General features: G+C 43.2%; 2 protein-coding genes across 2 annotated transcripts in view; one reads left to right on the forward strand and one right to left on the reverse strand.

The window, feature by feature from the left end:
* Nucleotides 1-6,164: 6,164 nt before the first annotated feature.
* On the reverse strand, nt 6,165-10,648 carry leprotl1 (leptin receptor overlapping transcript like 1). Its single transcript, XM_037675162.1, has 4 exons — nt 10,577-10,648; nt 10,051-10,126; nt 8,608-8,794; nt 6,165-6,789 (listed from the first exon to the last, which is right to left on the reverse strand). The coding sequence occupies exons 1-4, from the start codon at nt 10,590-10,592 to the stop codon at nt 6,673-6,675; spliced, it is 396 nt and encodes a 131-aa protein (XP_037531090.1). The 5' UTR covers nt 10,593-10,648; the 3' UTR covers nt 6,165-6,672.
* Nucleotides 10,649-11,100: 452 nt separating this feature from the next.
* srp72 (signal recognition particle 72) overlaps nt 11,101-18,066 on the forward strand; it is a 14,436-nt gene continuing 7,470 nt past the window's right edge. Inside the window, exons 1-6 of the mRNA XM_037675159.1 lie at nt 11,101-11,229; nt 11,667-11,787; nt 14,997-15,117; nt 16,185-16,325; nt 16,400-16,511; nt 16,595-16,626. Of these exons, the coding sequence (XP_037531087.1) occupies nt 11,130-11,229; nt 11,667-11,787; nt 14,997-15,117; nt 16,185-16,325; nt 16,400-16,511; nt 16,595-16,626 (627 nt within the window). The 5' untranslated portion in view covers nt 11,101-11,129. The remainder of the gene's footprint in view (nt 11,230-11,666; nt 11,788-14,996; nt 15,118-16,184; nt 16,326-16,399; nt 16,512-16,594; nt 16,627-18,066) is intronic.

Below are 18,066 nucleotides of genomic sequence, written 5' to 3' on the forward strand. Positions count from 1 at the left end.
TTATGACTTTTATTCTCGTAATTATGACTTCTCATTTCATCACCTCTGTATGGAAGCCCATTTCCGCCATGAAAGAAAAAGTAAAAGCCCAACAGGAAGTCATAATTTCGAGTTTTAAAGTAAATTATGACTTTAAAACGCATAATTATGACTTTTATTCTCGTAATTATTTCTTTAAAAGTCAAAATTATGACTTTAAAAGTCAAAATTATGACTTCCTGTTGGGCTTTTATTTTTTCTTTCATGGCGGAAATGGGCTTCCACACATACCTCTGACCTTCATGGAGGAAGTCATTTCTCATATTTCTAATAAACTGTGAAGAACAGCAACAAACCTCAGAGCGAACCACGAATCAGCCTCGACCTTCACGTCTTACCCTTGTCGTGGGCCAGGCGGGTGCATTTGGCGGTCAGGTACTGGATCTGGCTGTAGTCCTCATCCCTGTGGGCCCGGAAAAACCTCTTCATGCTCACCTTGGGTCCGACCCGTCGGTTCAGACCTGAAATCTTCCTCCTGTGGTCCTCGGTGCACGGAGTGGGTCAGGGAGGACACAGTGTGCACATTTCTCACAACATTTAACTCCCCTGCTACCTGAAGGTCTGACAGATGCCTCGTACCTGCAGCACACACGCACGGGGCGGTTTAAGCATTGATCCAAGCTGCTGTCGTCACATGGAGGTGAATTGTGTCGCTGCTGGTTAAATTGGTGAAAGTCCTACAGAAGTGCTCGTTTCGAGGCCCGGCGTCGGCTCCGTCTGCAGCTGAACCACATTCTGTGGTGAAAACGTCGCCTCGGGCAGAGAAGGAGCTGAAAGAGTCGGACAAGTTGTGTCTAGCAGAAAGTTTTCCAGCTGCAGCCTCAGGTTAGAGCTTGAAAATGTTGGATTGCATCAAGTGCCTCGTACCGCCGGTACTTTTATCAACCAGGATGTTTTAGAAACGGCGTGAAGGGTTCAGACCGACCCATTTATCTTAATTATCTGTGACTGTTGGAGGTCTATAGTTATACCTAAAGGCCCAAGTCACCCAACGCTTTTCATGCCAGCAGGAAATCTTACATTTCGTGACATCATAAGATGTCAAGGCATGCGCTGTGGATGACTCAGCTACTACCACACCGAATCTGAGCTCAGTATCTGCAAAACTGACCGAGCTAAAGCTGTTGTTGTGTCAGCTAAGGCCAGATGGGATCTTGAAGAGCCTGCAGCTCCACCTTCTACCAGCAGAGGGACACAAGTCTGCAGGAAGGTTTATTTTTTAGCTTTATAAACTTTAAGTGTATTTATTTTTTAAAAGCCACACAGGCACTCTTTATGTTTTAGTAACTTACACCATAAACCACTGTTTGTGGTTTCATGGACAGGATCTCAAGGCCGTCGTGGAAAGGAGGGGGTCTGGTTTGGGAACATCAAGGTCTCGCCTTCGCTTTATGCAGATGATGTGGTTCTGTTGGTGTCATCGGGCCAAGACCTTCAGCGTGCACTAAGATGGTTTTCAGCTGAGGGTGTATCAGCTGGGAGGAGAGCCAGCTCCTCTAAGTCCAGGGTCATGGTTTTCAACCAGAAATGAGTAAGCTCCCTCTAGTTCTGGGGCGGTCCCTGGGTGTCCTGTTCCTGAGTGATGGAGTGGCAGATGGATCAAGCGATCGGGGCCTCAGTAATGAGGATGTTGCTTCAGTTGGTTGTGGTGAAGACAGTCGAGTTGAAACGCAAAGCTCTGGATTCACTGGTCTGTACTTTCCAACACTCCGAGATTCTGGATCCTGGTGGCCCGACTCAAACGTTCATAAAAAGTTCTACAAAATAGTCACACAGACCAGTCTGTCTTTATCCTCCCTCTGGTTGTTCATAAATCACAGATGAAGCCGTCCACGTCCCACATGGATGTGAGTTTTCAGAAATGAAGCGGACCGTGTGGAACCAAATGAGGCGTGGAGCAGAACTCAGCTGTGTTGACATGGAGCAAAACACATTAAATGTGTGAGAGACATCTGTCTCATGCCGATCATTAAACATGATAAATTAACTCTTTAGTGATCCTCTTTGGGATTAATTATTTTTTTTTTAAGTAACTACAAAGTAGTTTCCGTGATAACTCTGCTTGTTCCCGTTTAATCTCGTGGTAGTGCGGACAGTCACACACTGTCATCACAATATTGAGCTGAGGCCATTTTGCCTCTGTTACTACCCCATTCTTCAACACCCTCGCCACCTCTGTGTGCCTCCTGTATGGACCGAGGTGGCCAGAACACGTTTCAGTTCTGGAGGCGTGTTGTGAAAGACATTTAAAGAGATGGAATGAGGAGCTCCATCATCCGGGTGGAGAGGGGAGTAGCGCTGCTTCTCCTCTGCACTGACTCAGCTAAGGTGGTTCATCTTATTAGGTCCCTTTCAGGTTTTCCGAACATGTCCCATAGAAGAGACCCCAGGGCAGACCCAGAACTCTCTGGAGATATTTTATATCAGGAGGAGCTGGGGAGTGTCTCTGAGGAGAAGGAGGTCTGAGTTTCTCTCCACGACTCGACCAGGGAACATCAGTAGAAGATGGAGTTCTGAAGGAAGTATTATTAGTAGAAAATGGTTTTCACAACAACAAACAGCAGCGGCGAAATGAAGCTGATTTGACGTTTGCTCCAGGAGTTCCGGGGCGAGACAAAGGTGGCATTGTATGGCAAGCAAAGTGTCTCATTAATAGCCACTTTCACCTATTAATGAGACACTTGGCTTGCCATAATAGTCGAGGGCCCTCTAGTGGCTGAAAATGATAGTGCTCAATATTTTCCATGTCAGAATGAATGAAATCGTCAGATCTCAGCCAAAAATTGGGAAATAAATATGGTAAAAAAATATAAATACATCATTTCGCTGTATAAGTCGCAGGCATGCTAATTTATGCAAAAAATACAGCAAAATTTACGATAATTAGAATAAACACTCCAGTAGAAATCTTCCTTATTCTCATTGTTTTGTTCATCACTAATGTTTGATGAGATTCCAACCCTAAAGTACAAAGTACTTTGTGTAAATGTTAATTTCTGTAAAATATTTGATGAAATATTGTCAAGTTGAAACAAATGATCAGTCGTTCAAAAAGAGGATGTTCAAAAATGGCATTTATTTAAAAAAAAAAAGGAGAAACAATAAAGAAACCACCATGCTGCCCTCTGCTCCTTCAATACAAAGGATGTTTATAGAAAATGGCGTTGAAAACCGACACAACGTGTCCCACAAAATAAATAAATACAAACAAAATCCTCTCGGCGTCGAGAGAAACGGACAACCTGACGGCTCCACACCAGACTCTCGTTTAACAGGAAATCTGAGAACGTTTAACGTAACGACGTCACAGAAACACGCTGAGGTTACCCTGCTGATCCACACTCAGACCGACTCCGGCTCAAACACAGAAAATTAAAAACAACAACATTGTTTTTATTTACAAATCGCATCAGCAGCAGCTTTTAGCAGGAACTGAACGGATCCGTCACCGTGGTGTTTTTATACAATCAGGATCTTTGCTGTGAAACATGAAGACGTTAAACGAAGATGATTTCAACCAAACTGTTTTTGACAGCCCTGCTGCTTCTCTCGTCGTACGGAACTGAAGCCCGGTTTGTGGGGGCGGCCATGTTGTTTCTGAGTGACCGTGGGATGGAGCGGGAGATGGAGCGACGGATCGGGGCTTCGTCCTCAGTAATGAGGGCGTTGCTTCGGTCGGTTGCTGCCGTGTGTCCAGCACATTAAGCTGTAATGAGTTATTTCATGCCTTAAAGAAAGGTCATGTGATGTGAGGGCAAGTGGGCGGGGCTTAACCCCCAACAGCTGGTTCCAAAATCAGTTCCTGCTGGCTTCAAACAGAGGAGGCGAAGACAGTTGGTCTGTTATATGTCCATGTTTTGGGACCAGATTCTGAAGCTTTAAGCTCCGCCTACTCCCCACCAGAACTAAATCTTGGTGTCACATGACCCCACCATCCAACCATGAAATAATTAATTACAAGCAAACCTGTTAAGAACCACCTTAAAAATGATTTGAGGTGGGGTATTTTTTTTAGAATTGTATTTTATTTTACAATGTTATTTTTGTTTACGTGAAGGGGGCGGGACTTAAAATCTGTCTCGTTCCAGCTTCAGCTTCCAGGTTTTGGTCAGAACAGACACAGTTTGTGGGTGAAACCCAGAAGTCAACTTCTTTATTAAACTCTAAGGGAAAAGTTTTTTTTTCTACTTTTGTACCTTGATATTTTAGTTTATATTTAGTTTTTGCTAGCTTGACCCTGGCAGATAAATGTTTCTTTTATATTATAAATTATAAGCTGAACATTTAGCCTTTAACTACAGCGCTGTTGCCTTCAACGAGTGAACAGTTCGTCTCAAGCTTCATTTTTTGAACAATAGCGAGGTGTTCGGATCAGAACCTGGAGATGTATTACAGCTAGAGACAGGACCGGAAGGCCGAAGCAGAAGCCTCACCTGCAGTACAATATTTAAGCTCCGCCCCTCCGTGTTAACAAACGGGACATTTTCTCGACTAAAAAACAAAAACAGACCTCGTTTTGTTCTTTGATTCATGAAGCTTTTAGATTTTTTTTGCTGCGTGTTCAAGCATACATTTCTGTCTCATGTTTGGCTTAAATTAATTTAAAAATTGTCGTATTAGTCTGCGATTGACGGCGTAACGTAGTGACGTACTGAGGGTACGGCCCCAAAGACACTGGCTCCAAAAATACAACATGGCCGCTTCCAAAAGACACTCACTGGCTTCAGTTCTGAACATCAGAGAAGGCGGAGAAGCTTAATCCGTCTTTAATGCCGTGGAAGTGTGAAGTTACTGTGGTTGAAAGTACTTGTAGTTAAAGCACGACCTTTTGTCTGAAGACATAAAACGGTTGTGTTTGGATTAAACACAACAAATAAAACAAACGGATTAGTTAAAATTATTCCAGATTACCGAGCTGTTTCCACATGCCGGTCACGACGATGGGATGAATCATTTGAAGCCTGCGTGGTTTAAAGGTGCTCATTGTTGGCCGTAAAGACCGAAGTAAAAAACAAAACCTGCACTTTTTTTTTTCTCTCAACATAACGATGGTTGACGTGTCCTTTAAAGTAAAAATCTGTGCGCAGAATTTGTGAACGACTGCCAGGTGATTGTTTACCTACGAAAACAGCCGAAGCGACTGAAAACAGGTGGACGACGCTGCGAGGTTCATGATTTGAGCCCAGACGTCCGATACGTTGGTGTATCGGTACATCGGCTCAGACCTGTCGGATAAATCACTGACGAAAGGGCTTTGTTTACGTTGAGCGCGTACCCGCGTTTCTGAACTGATATCAGGAAAACAAACGAGTCAAAACGAACCGTTTGATTCAGTTCAAGCTGACACGTTTCTGTGTTTTAGTTTATAGTTTTCAATGAGTACCTTTAAATCAATATAAAAAATGATTAAAAAAAATTAAAAAACTGTGGGGCAGGAAGTGTGAATACTTTGACTGGAAATCTGCCGTGCAGAACCACAGAACCAGAACCTTCTGAGGTCCAGACATAAAGAATAAAACTGTTCTAGTTGACGTTAGGATCATATTCAAATTTTAAAATGACCTAAAATTCCTCAGCCTGCAGCGGCGGTGCCACACGACTGACGGAAGGTTCTGCTCTGCTCATCCAGAACCTGCGGCACAGACACGGAGCGAGCTCTAAGATTAAAGCAAACATTTTGTTTTTATCTTCTCCGTGCTGGCTGGATTAAACGGAGCAGGACGTGCAGCAGGTCCGGATCTAAAGAACGAGTCGACTGACTCAGCGCTGAACGGGCTTCGGTTCTGAGGAACCAGAGTCTTATCGGAGCAGCTGAGGTTCTAATGAGGCTGCTGTCCTGGAGGTCATCCTGCGCCAGCCGACGGCGTCTTTCTCGTGTTTTCTTGAGCCCAAACAGCAGATCTGCCTCGAACACTCGGCGCCGTTCGAGTCGTCAGTCGCCGAACGACTCGGTGGATAAACGTCCCGCGTCCTCGGCGGACAGGAAACGATCGGGTCGGTTTAATTCACGACGAAAAGCTTTGTCTCTTTGTTTCATGCGAAGACTTAAAGAACATTCCCCGCCCGGTCTGAAAGTTTTTTGGAGAGCGGACGTTTTTACAAACGCTCGTTTCACAGCTTCATGTTGGTCACGCCACGTGAACACACCTGCACTACATCAGGCGATTTGAACTCTTTAACGTGCAATAAACAAAAAAACAAACCAAAACAACAAACACCATAAATTCACATGAAATCGATTTGAGCTCATATCGTGCAGATTTTCTGTCGGTTCTCTTCTGATTTACTCACAAAACTCCTTCCAGAGTTGTTCAGAATTTAACCAAAGGTTAAAAAAAGAAGACCAGGTCGCGGTCATCTGGACTCTTTTAGTCACAGATTTCGCCGCTCTTTAAATCAGAGGAATAAAACACAACAAAGACAGAACACATTCCAAATAAAAGTCAGCATCTCGTTGAGTCAGTTCAGAACAAAGCAGGCCATTTAAAATCAAAGCAAATCAAATATTGCACGTTTTGGTGTGAGTCTACAGGTGGGTGGTCATCATATAAATAACAACAACCAAACATACCAGAATAATATTTGTAACGCTAATAAAAACAGTTTGGACTAAACTCCCCTCCGTCGGACGGTTTACCACTGCTGCCAGCTGAAGTCGTCGTTGGACCCGAAGACCAGGAAGAAGCCCAGGATGGTCCCGAAGATGACTATGTTACCCGTTAGCACGAGCGCACACGCCCCCCAGGCGATCTGCGAATAAACCGTTCAGGTTAACGAACGTTAAATTCATCGGGACAAACTCAACGAGTCGGGTTTATCACCCTGTTGTTGCTTTAATGTTTCCAATCGTTCACGTCAAAACTGTCGAACTTAAATCTACAAAACTCACGCCGGAGTTTTGAACTTGTCACAAACTTCAGTTTTGTGACGTGAGAGACTTTCAGCTTCTGCCACACCAGATGTTAAAACTAAATCTGTAAAACTGACTGATATAAACAGACACTTTCTTTTTTTCATTGCATTTGTACTCCAGGAGAAGTAAAGACATCTGCTCTCAGCGATGGAGCTGGGTGAAGAAAATGGCGTCATTTTATTCCACAACGAGCTCAGAGAACCCGCTCTGGTCCTGGCAGAACTCTTTTTCTCGCAGGGTTTGCATCATGTGATTGATGAGAACTTTGAGGGTGTGCTGACGTACAATGAACTCATTTTGCTCCAACTACTCATCTTGCCTGAGGTGGAGGAGGTCGAGTATCTGGAAGTCTTGTTACGCAGATGATGTGGTTCTGTTGGCGTCATCGGGCCAAGACCTTCAGTGTGCACTGAGATGGTGTGCAGCTGAGGATATATCAGCTGGGAAGAGAACGAGCTCCTCTAAGTCCAGGGCCATGCTTCTCAACTGCAAACGAGTGGAATGATCCATCTAGTTCTGGGGAGGTCCCTCAGCTGGAGTTCAGGGATCTGGGCGTTCTGTTCCTGAGTGATGGTAGGATGGAGCAGGACGCAGGAGATGGATCGGGACCTCGTTCTCAGTAATGTCAGTCGTGGTGAAGAAAGAATTAAAAAGAAAACAAAGCTCTGGATTTACTGGTCTGTCTACGCTCCATCCCTCACCTGCGGTCATGAGGTTTGGATCAGGACTGAAAGGACCAGATCCTGGATGCAAGTGGCTGAGTTAAGCTCCCTTTGTAGGGTGGCCGGTCTCAGCCTTAGAGAGAGGGTGAGGAGCTCCATCATCCAGGGGAGCTTGGAGCTGAGCTGCTGCTCCTTCACATCAAAAGAAGTCAGTTCAGGTGGTTCAGGCATCTGATTAGGTTGTCTCCTGGACCCCTGTGGAGGTTTTCCAGGAATGTGACAGTGAGTGGAGACTCCAGGGCAGACCCAGAACTCACTGGAGGGATTGTGTATCTTCCCTGGCCTGGGAACACCCTGGTATCCTCCAGGAGGAGCTGGAGAGGGTCAGTAGGGAGAGGGAGGTCTGATTTTCTCTCTTGCACCTGTTGCCTCCACGACTCGACTAAAAATAAGCGGTAGAAGACGGAGACGCTCCGCTGAGGAGCAGCTGGAGGCTGTTGGAAAATACAACCATCTTTACAAGGTTTCTGCAAAACATTTAAAACTCCGGTGGGAGGGGCTTCCTAGGACTGCGCCGCAGTTTCTCGTGGAGTATAAAATGCCCGTGCCGGAAAGAACGTCTCACAACAGCGTGAGCAAGAACAGATTTCTTAACGTCTTGCAAAGTATTAACAAGCTAATTGTAAAAGCACATCAATTATTTTCCCCTTGAAGTTTCATTAAAATCCATCCGGTGGTTAATGAGATATTTTGCTAACAGACTGACAGCAAATAGACGACACTCAAAATTAGTGTTTGGGATCAGTCTCGGCTACTACCAGACCAAAATGTGGCTCCATATCTGTTAAACCCACTCGGAGTCATTTTAATGTGTTTTAGTAACAGTTGGCTGTGGCAGTTTCACATCTATGTAAATATTTACCAGTAAAAACTGGTTTCACGCTCAGTAAATTAAAATAAACACCTCAGTCAACCTCAGCTTCGGTCACTTACAACTTGGGCTCTGGCGAAGATGATGGGCAGGCCGAAGGCTGAGATGACGATGCCCGTCGTGAGGAAGATGGCCAGCTCTTTGCAGGCGTTGCTGGAGGAGTCTGTGTCGTCCACCACCCTCCGGGAGACGCAGTACGGGATGGGGGACAGGATGTAGAAGAAGAGGAGGAACAAAGGCCAGTATTTGCTGCAGAGCGAGGAAGAAATGTGACAAAGGAAAGAGAGGTAAACACTTCCTGTGACGTGCAGCGAAGAGACGACTCCCACTCCAACAGAAAAAAGGCTACGATCAGCCTAATGCAGTCTACCACCTGACTTCTGATGGGTTCAGCCAAGTGTTTGTTTACTTTGAGTGCACACCTGCATTTCAGAACAACATCAGTAAAACTGGAAATTTACTGGAGGAAGCTCCTTCGACCAGTGGGAACAGTTCGGAAAAACATTTTTATGTTTGGTTTCATAGTTTGCCAGTTGATCTTTTTACTGGAGAGCTAAAAGAACTGGTTATTTTTTAACAAACTCGTTCAGCTTCAGTGATTCGAGGATCAGTTTTGGTTGTTTCCCTGCTCCAACACACCTGATTCGACGTGAGACCCCCGGTCTCACGTCGAATCAGAGACGGACTACGGCCTGGTTCTGTACAGATACTTTATCAGATGGTTAAATCACGTCTTCATGTTCTGCAGAGGCCTGTTAATCACCCACTGATTCAAACCAGGAGTGTCGGAGCAGAGAAACATCTACAACATGCAGGAAAGTGGCCCTCCAGGACCAGGAGTGGATGCCACTGCTCTATATAATCAAAAAGTGGGCAGCACAGAGATGAAGTGGTTGCTTCTCAGAGAGAAGGTCACATGTTCGCCTAGAGGCCTTTCTGGGTGGAGTTTGCATGTTCTCCCCGTGCATGGATGGGTTTTCTCCGAGTACTCCGGTTTCTTCCCACAGACCAAAAACACGTATGTTAGGTTCACTGGACACTGTAAGATCCTTAGCTGTGAGTAGTGTGAATTATTTGTCTCTATGTCTCCTTGTGATGGACTGGAGACATGTCCAGGTTGTCCCCCGCCTCTCACAGCGACTGCTGGACATGGACAGATATGGACATACGGATGAACCAAAAGTTCCACTAGTAAGCTATATTTTATCTTTTAGTAAACTCCAATCATATGAGCAGCTTTTATACAGTTAGCCTTTTACTTTCTAGAAATGACAAAGGTCATGGTTTTCCATACTTATCCAGACCTGGAAAATACTAAATCCAGGACTCTTCCTATCTGTTTTCTACAATAATCCACAGTAATCCCACATGTTTCCAACACATTAGCCAGGGTTTCACAAACAAACCTGGCAACCCAGATTTCAAATATTAGTGTTTTATAAAATCTTTGTAGCTGGACAGGTGCTTCCTGCTCCCTCTGACAGGTGTGTGGAGCTTGTACTCACTCATACACAGGTAGGGCACATCCGAGCATGAGGAACATGAGGCCGATGGCTCCTCCGAAGGAGAGGCTAATGAGAGCTGGAAACCAAACAGAGAGAGGAGGAAAGAGGAGGTCAGGTCGTCACCAACAGCCTCCTGACAGCCGAGCCTTCTCATGTGATGGACCCGCTGCCTTCACGTCCAACAAACACGTAGCTGCTGGTTAACCACCGTTAATCCGAGCGGATCAGTTAGCATCAGGAGCTGCTCCGTTCAGGAGGAAGCTAACGTTACGTTTCACGGTAATAACTCAGTTATTACACCGCATCTGCGCCTCAACTGGTAGAGAAATGAGCAAACCTGAATGTGTTGTATCTCTGTGAAAACAATGCGGGTTGTTGAGCTAGCTTCTACATTAACGAGCCGTGTGGCTAACCCGTTAGCTTGGTGTTTTTTTTTATTTTTTATTGACAATCGTGTCTCGTACGCATTTTAATCCGGTTACATAATCTGAGCCGAAATCAAAACACAAATTAACAGAAATTATACCTTTAATCCCGGCCATTCTCCTGGACAAAAGCCCAACACACTACCCTGATGGACGACAACAGTTCCGCCTCCTCCGATGATTTCCGACATGCTGCGTTAAAGTACAACTACAAGAAATTGGAATTACGAGTTATCACGCAAAATTACTTTTTTATTTATTTATTTGGAGTACAGAAAAAAAAATCAGCCCACAAGAGCTTAAAATTTCCTTAATGTCTCATTTTCTAAACTTTTATTTCGATTTTAATTTTTTCCTGTTTTTTTTTTCCATTCAAGCTTCGTGCACTGATACTGATGTTGGCGGTTTTACGTTCAGCACAGAACTGCTCCGATTTTGAATGTTGCCTGTGAACGCGTTTTCGTAATGCGTCAGTTTTAAATGAAAGAAAAATACAAAAATAGGTGGATACAATTTTAAAACTACACTGGGCCGTTAATTCTTAGATACAAGTGCTGTATTTTTATTGCAAAATTATTTATAACGGTTTGTAGTTTTTAACCCGGAAGTTAACGTCATCAACTTCCGCCGACCTTATGGTTCATTTCAGCTAACATGGCGAGCGGAGGAGCCTCCGTGGCTTCGCTGTGGACTGAAGTGAACCGCTGCGGACAGAATGGAGACTACACACGGGCTCTGAAAGCTCTCGGTAAAAGTAAGTGTCGGAGCCGCTATGTTGAAGCGCTTAAAACAGGATTATATGGGCACTGACATGGCGGCGAAGAGCCGGCGAGCTAACAGCTACAGCCAGCTGTTAGCGTGAGGCTAAGCTAACCTCCGTTAGCAACTGTAAAAACAGCGATTTGAGCTTGCACTACCAACTGTTTTAAAGCGTGTGGACAAGCGCCATGTTTGCATAAATAAAGTTAGTGGGCCAGCTGTATTGTGTATGTTTTAAGGTGATTATTGAGTTATATTCGATTCATAAAGTCGTTCTGTGATTCACTGACGTGTCCATAGCCGGACTGGTGGCTCTGCTGCGACTGGCGTCAGTTTATTATTATTGTCCTGCTAATTAGCATGTGTGGTTAGCATTTAAGTTTTACTTGGAGTTATTGAGTCTAATATCTTTCTTTTTTCTTTCTGTTGCAGTTCTGCAAGATAACAGGGACGATGTGACGGCCCTTCACTGTAAAATAGTTTGCCTTATTCAGAATGGGAGCTTCAAAGAGGCGTTGAATGTCATGAACACCTACTCTAAATTGCTTGGCAGGTAAATAGCCTTCACTCACCTGTGATCATTACAGAGGACACAGCAAAAACTTTGTGAATGTTACTTTTATGGTACAATGCTTCAAAAGGTCAAAGACTAAAGTAACTGAATCAGCGTAGTCATTACGATATATAAACTTCAATACACAGGGGAAACAACTAAAACTCCTCTTGCGCGGTGGACCTTTATAAAGAAAATCACAGTTCAACCCAGAACAGTTCAAACGTGTCTTTGGAGTGATTTGTTGACGAGAGCTGTCAGGTCATTTCATACCAGGAGCAAACTGGTGTTGCACACAGAAATATTTCAGATTATTAGCAGTTGTGTTGTGATTTCAGTTTGTAGAAGAAAAAGTTTTGATGAGGGACTTGAGCTGACCTTTTTGAAGGCATTTGTCTAAAGGCTGGTTTATAGTCCAGAAGTACTGAACTCGTCTTTCACTGGTGTGGGTGGGTGATGAAAATGATTTGATTTTTTCCTACTCCACCAGATCGTCCTCCTCCAATTCTTCCATTGTCAACTAAATCAACGTCCACTCTGAACAAACATGCTGTCTGTGTTGATTATGACTGTATTATGAAATTCTTTATCAAAAAGGTTCGTGAACGATCGGCAAGATATTCAGACAAGAGGGAAAAATAAAACACAGAGACTGTTACTGCTAGGAATAATAAGTGTCATTTATTAACCTGCCACAGAAAACAGCCAAGCAAAAGTCATGTACACTCGTACACTCTTAACACACAAAATGATATGAAAGAACTTCTCACCGTGACACTGGCCGGGAAGTCTTGTGTGGACCAGCGCGCGCGGTGCCATGCGCAATTTTGATGTGATTCTTCTTTACCTGGGTCGAAAACGACTTCCCGGCCAGTGTCACGGTGAGAAGTTCTCTCATATCAATTTGTGTGTTAAGAGTGTACGAGTGTACATGACTTTTGCTTGGCTGTTTTCTGTGGCAGGTTAATAAATGACACTTATTATTCCTAGCAGTAACAGTCTCTGTGTTTTATTTTTCCCTCTTGTCTGAATATCTTGCCGATCGTTCACGAACCCTTTTGATAAAGAATTTCATAATACAATGACACTGACACTGATTCTTCAGGAGTTCTCCCTCATGGTTTCTCTTTGAGTATGAACAGTCCTTTAGAAAAAGTCTGTCTCAAATTACATTGGCAAGATCCATTGTCTTAAGATGGATTTATATTTTTATTCTCACTGATGCTGCTGCGAGATAAAAATTGCAGAGTTTCCTTCTGTTACTGCCCGCTGACGCCCTGTCTTGTGCATTGCCCCCAGTCAGAGCTTGTGTCTCGCAGACTATGTGATGTACGTTTTGTGATTGGTCAGAAAGAGTTCAGCTTGGTTTTGTGTCCAGCATGAGTTACGGCTGTGACAGCAGCTCCTGTTTTTTGGTATTTTTGCTAATAAAGTCTCTAACGAGTGCAATGCCAGCTGTGGCTTCCTTTTTTTTGCATGCTGAGGGGCATTACAACATATGCACGTGACGTGCTGCACTTGGAGGACAGGGAGGAATTGTGATGATCTATCCCTGCATCCTCTTGATTATGAATGCTTCATCAGACAAAGATGTCTGAAACTACGAAACAAGATCTCCGTCTCACGACTTTTGAACGTATAAGTCCACCTTTAAAGCTTTGTGAAGTAAACCGGACCTTAAGGATGGAGTGGGACGGGTTGCAATCTGTTTTCATGTGATCCATGGACCATTCTGAATTGTCTTTCTAAATGTCAAAATCAATTTTTAGTCACTTAAGGACAATCCGGAGTAGTTGCTGCTCTGTGCTGTTTGTCAAAGTCCATTTGCCGTAGCTGCTGTAGTAGAGAGATGTTGCAGTGAAGGGCGGATGTTTGATTCCAACAGCAGTCACGTGTCGTAGTGTCCCTGGGCAAGACACTGAACACCTCATTCCCTCAATGTGTCCATTGGTGTATGAATGGGATTTAAAGCACTGGTTAAACTCTTCTCTGCAGATATGTAGTAGAGTGCTGTCCGATGGGTAAATGAGGGCAATGATTGTTGTGAAGTACTTTGGGTAGCCTCAGCCTGGTTGCATGAAAAGGTGCTTTACAGTACATACAGAACATTAAAGGTCCCAGCGTATTCCATCCGAAGATAAACTGTCAACTTGTGGTCACATGGTTGTGGGACGTTTGTTTTCGGGCACAACTTTCGTCGTCCATGAGACTCAAGGCATAGACCTTGTGGGAAACCCCTCCCCCTGGAGTATACGTCACAGCATGGGTTTCTTCTCGCCAGAGTCTCCACTCTGTCCCTGCATCCACCGTTTGGCTACAAATCAATCACGAAGAAAGCGCTACACTTTTCGTCAGACTGATCGTACACGATGTGTGAACGATCTCCATCCAGGAGTTTTTGTCCATTTGACTATTTTAGTGTGTTTGAAGGGTCGTGCAGATTATTGTCTGAGACCATTTCCGTATTGATGAACATGCTCACAAACTTCTGATCAATCACACAATCTTTGGCGCGTACGCCTGTGAGAAAAGGTTCGGGTCGGACCTTGTCTTGAGAAGGGGCGGAGCTGATTTGAGAAGAAAACGACAATGAGAACCGATTTCGCCACTTTGGATGGAGTATGCAGGGCCCTTCAGTATTTTCACATCTTATAGCTGTTCTTGGCTGAACCCTGATTAATAAACGATATGTTGGTAAATAATAACTGAAGTTATTACAACGTGACCTCCTTTATAAGTCCCAAAACAACTGAAACATCAAACATTTCATTGTGATTTAAGTGAATGTTTTACTGTAAGTTTTTACACCGTGTCACTTTGGTATTCAGAGTATTTGGTATTATGGGATGGTCTTTTTTAAAGACGTCTGTTATTTAAAAACTGTCCATGTTGGAATATGGCCTCTGGTTCCTTCAACGTGTTCTATTCAGAAGGAATCATTTTAAAATTGACTAGTTTTAGCAACCTGATAAATTTTATGTACGGTAGTTTAAATATCCATAATATATTTGCTTGAATCATAGTTTTTTTTATGTTTGAGTTGTTTTTAGATGAACTTTTAGGAAGGCTCTGTTCTGTGTAGGCTTAAATCAACTAATGTTATCCCTGATTCTCCAACCTGAGATCACTCTGACTGCTGTCTACTGCAGGTAGGATACTTACTAATGAACCTGTGGTTGACATATGGCTGTTTTGTTTTTCCTCCTCAGCGAGGTTGTGTTTGAGAAGGCGTACTGCGAGTACCGGCTGAACAGAGTGGAAAGTTCCCTGAAGACCATTGAAAGTGCTCCTGAGCAGACGGACAAGCTGAAGGAACTTTACGGCCAAGTGGTGAGGCTGGTGGACAATCATGATGCTGCTTGTTGTTCTGGAGATTGTACAGTTTTAAAATTTAGTTTAAAGTTTGATGCAGTTACAGATTACAAACAGTGCTGAAAGGTTTGTCTTCACCTTAGCTTAAGCCAAGTATGCGTTTGATATGATGCCACATAATTCTTATATTGTGATTTATCAATTCAAACATTTAATTTTTGTTTACACAAGAACAAAAAGTGGGTCTGTTTGGTTTTTCTGGTTTGGTTGTGGCTATGACTGAAGGTGGTGGTTTGAGCCTCCCTGCCTCTTTACGTGTTGAAATAAAAACAGCAAATCACACATTTCTGTCCAAAAGTATGGTTCACGTGATACGTGCTGCTTTATGTGTAATTAAAGAAATAAGATGCAGGTTAGTGCTTTGAAGGACTTGAAAATGAGGCTACACATCGTTAATTGGGTGCAGACGGTTTGTAAACAAGAGGCGCATATAACAAATAAAATGTCTCCATAACAATAATAATAATATATTTTATTTAAAAGCACCTTTCAGGACACTCAAGGCCACTACAGCTAAAAACATGATGCAGTAAAAAAAAAAAAAAAAAGGTAACGAGAGTTAAAAATTTGATTGATTGAGCCTCGGCTCCTGGGGTTCAGCTGGGCCAGTTCTGATAAAGAGACAGGAGGCCACCACCTGGAAGGAGGGACCCAGGAATGATCCCTGTTTGCTGATTCCAGAGTCATAAACTGAATATCAGTCGATTTGAGCAGAGCGACCTTATGCTTCTTAATTATTAAAATAATTAAACCCTTTTCTAGCTGAAGGAGGCAGACTGTCACTTTAAGAAAGTGTAAAATGAGTTTGTATAATCATCTTTTTTCTATAAATGGTTTTAATGACTTTAATATCGTCCAGTTTCTGACTCGGTGTTGATCCGGTCCAACCGTGAATAACAGAGTCTGAGCGAGGTTCGACTGTTCTGTTCTTGTGGTCGGGTTCATCGTCGGCTCGATCAATAATTCATGAGATTAACAACTTTAAGTGCCGTTTCCTCCTTCCTGTTCTGATGATTTGTGTCCAGCTCTACAGACTGGAGCGCTACGAGGACTGCAGGTCCGTCTACACAGACCTGATCAGGAACTCTCAGGATGAGTATGAGGAAGAGAGGAAGACCAACCTGTCTGCTGCCGTGGCCGCCATGAGTCAGTGGGAGAAGCAGACGGTAAGTCGCCGACACGCCGGTTGACGGGTCGTTTCTGCTCGCCTTTGACTAAAACAGTTGTTTTGTCTTCGCAGGAGGATCTCAGTCTTCCAGAGTCGACGTACGAGCTGTGCTACAACACCGCCTGCGCTCTGATCGGTCAGGGACAGCTGACAGAAGCTTTCAATAAACTACGGCAAGCAGAAGGTGGGTGATCACACGCAGACTGCTGCTGTCGACTCCATTTTCAGTTCGTCGAACATGTTTGACCCGTTCTGTTTTCTCTGCAGAGCTTTGCAGAGTCTCAATGGCAGAGGATTCTGTAAGTGCCCATTTCTTAAAGAACATTTTCATCCCTGAAACACTAAAAGTTGGCATGTATGTAGCTGTGTCATACGTGTTCTGTCCAAGAGGACCAGATTAAAGCTGGAGTTTAATAAATAAAAAACTAACCATCCTTAGTGTGGAGGGACTAAGCAGCAGGTTCTGTCAAGTAGATTTATCAGCTGATGATGTCACAAAAAATAACAAATAATCAGATTTCACATTTTTTATTTAATCTGAACTGTAAACGGTTACAGAAAGTTTGATAAACTCCCAACTTTTTAAAAATAAATTCACTTAAAATAAGTACGGAGTGTTTTCTTCAACTCTTTTGATCGAAACTTGATACAAAATAAACCAACGCAGAAATAAACGTGAAAAAATAAACAGAGTTTCTCTGTGTTGGTTTGACAAAACACTTTTGATATCAGGATATTTCCAAACAGCTCACCACTGTAATTTAAAAAAAAAAAGCTCTGATTAAATGGTACAACTGCTTGCCTTATGGCGCCTCCTTTTCAGCTCTGCTTTAATGCTCCTGTGAAATCTATAAATACAAGTTGAAGAAAGCATTAATGTTTAAGAAGTTTGGCATAATACACATAATTTTACCTATTTTGTCACATAACTGGCATATCTTTTGAACTTGGATCAGCCAAAGTGAAACAGGAAGTGACATCAGAGGGGAACGCTTTAAAAAGGAGAACTTCCTGTCTTTGTTTACTGAAACATTAAAACTCTTTGTGTCTTTAATAAACTCAAAATAATCTGAAGAAGCGTCCGATTCTTCTCTGCTGTCTGTCAGCTGTTGTTGTGATGCTCTGTCCCCCTTTTTCATCACTTCCTGTTACTGACATCACTTCCTGTTACCGTGCATGAGAATATTTTGACACCTGTTCATCTCAGCATTGTGATATTTTTTGCAGGATGTTATCGACGTTACCTTTTTAAAAAATGATTTTATATTTCTTACAAAAAAGAAGGAAGTTTATCGGAACGATCACCAGTGACTCCGGCACACACCCCAACAAAAAAATGCTTTAATATTTCTCTTTGCACTTGATCCAAATCATCTGCTGATGTCTAATCTGAGGCTGCTTGATTTTAAAGGTAAACTTTTGTATTTAAACATAAATATCCAGAAAGTTTGGGTTTTGTTGTAATAAATCATCCCTCGGCATCGGTCTGCAGGAGTTTGACCCGTTCTGGCAAAACAAGTCGCGGTGAGAAATTTTAAAATCTTTCGTTTTGATCCATAGTTTGTTGAAATTCGTCACCAGTTCTGACGAGTTTTTTTACAACCACGCCGCTTGGAAAACTCGTCTTCGCAGCCCCGCGTTGAAAAAGAAATGTTCCCGAACTTCATAATAATGCCAAACGTTATACGAAGGGATTTCCCAGCTGAGAAAAATGGTCCATTTCAAAGGAAGTTTGGATT

This window comes from Nematolebias whitei, chromosome 4 (assembly GCF_014905685.2).
Source record: "Nematolebias whitei isolate Nwh7 chromosome 4, NemWhi1, whole genome shotgun sequence".
Lineage (NCBI taxonomy): Eukaryota > Metazoa > Chordata > Actinopteri > Cyprinodontiformes > Rivulidae > Nematolebias > Nematolebias whitei.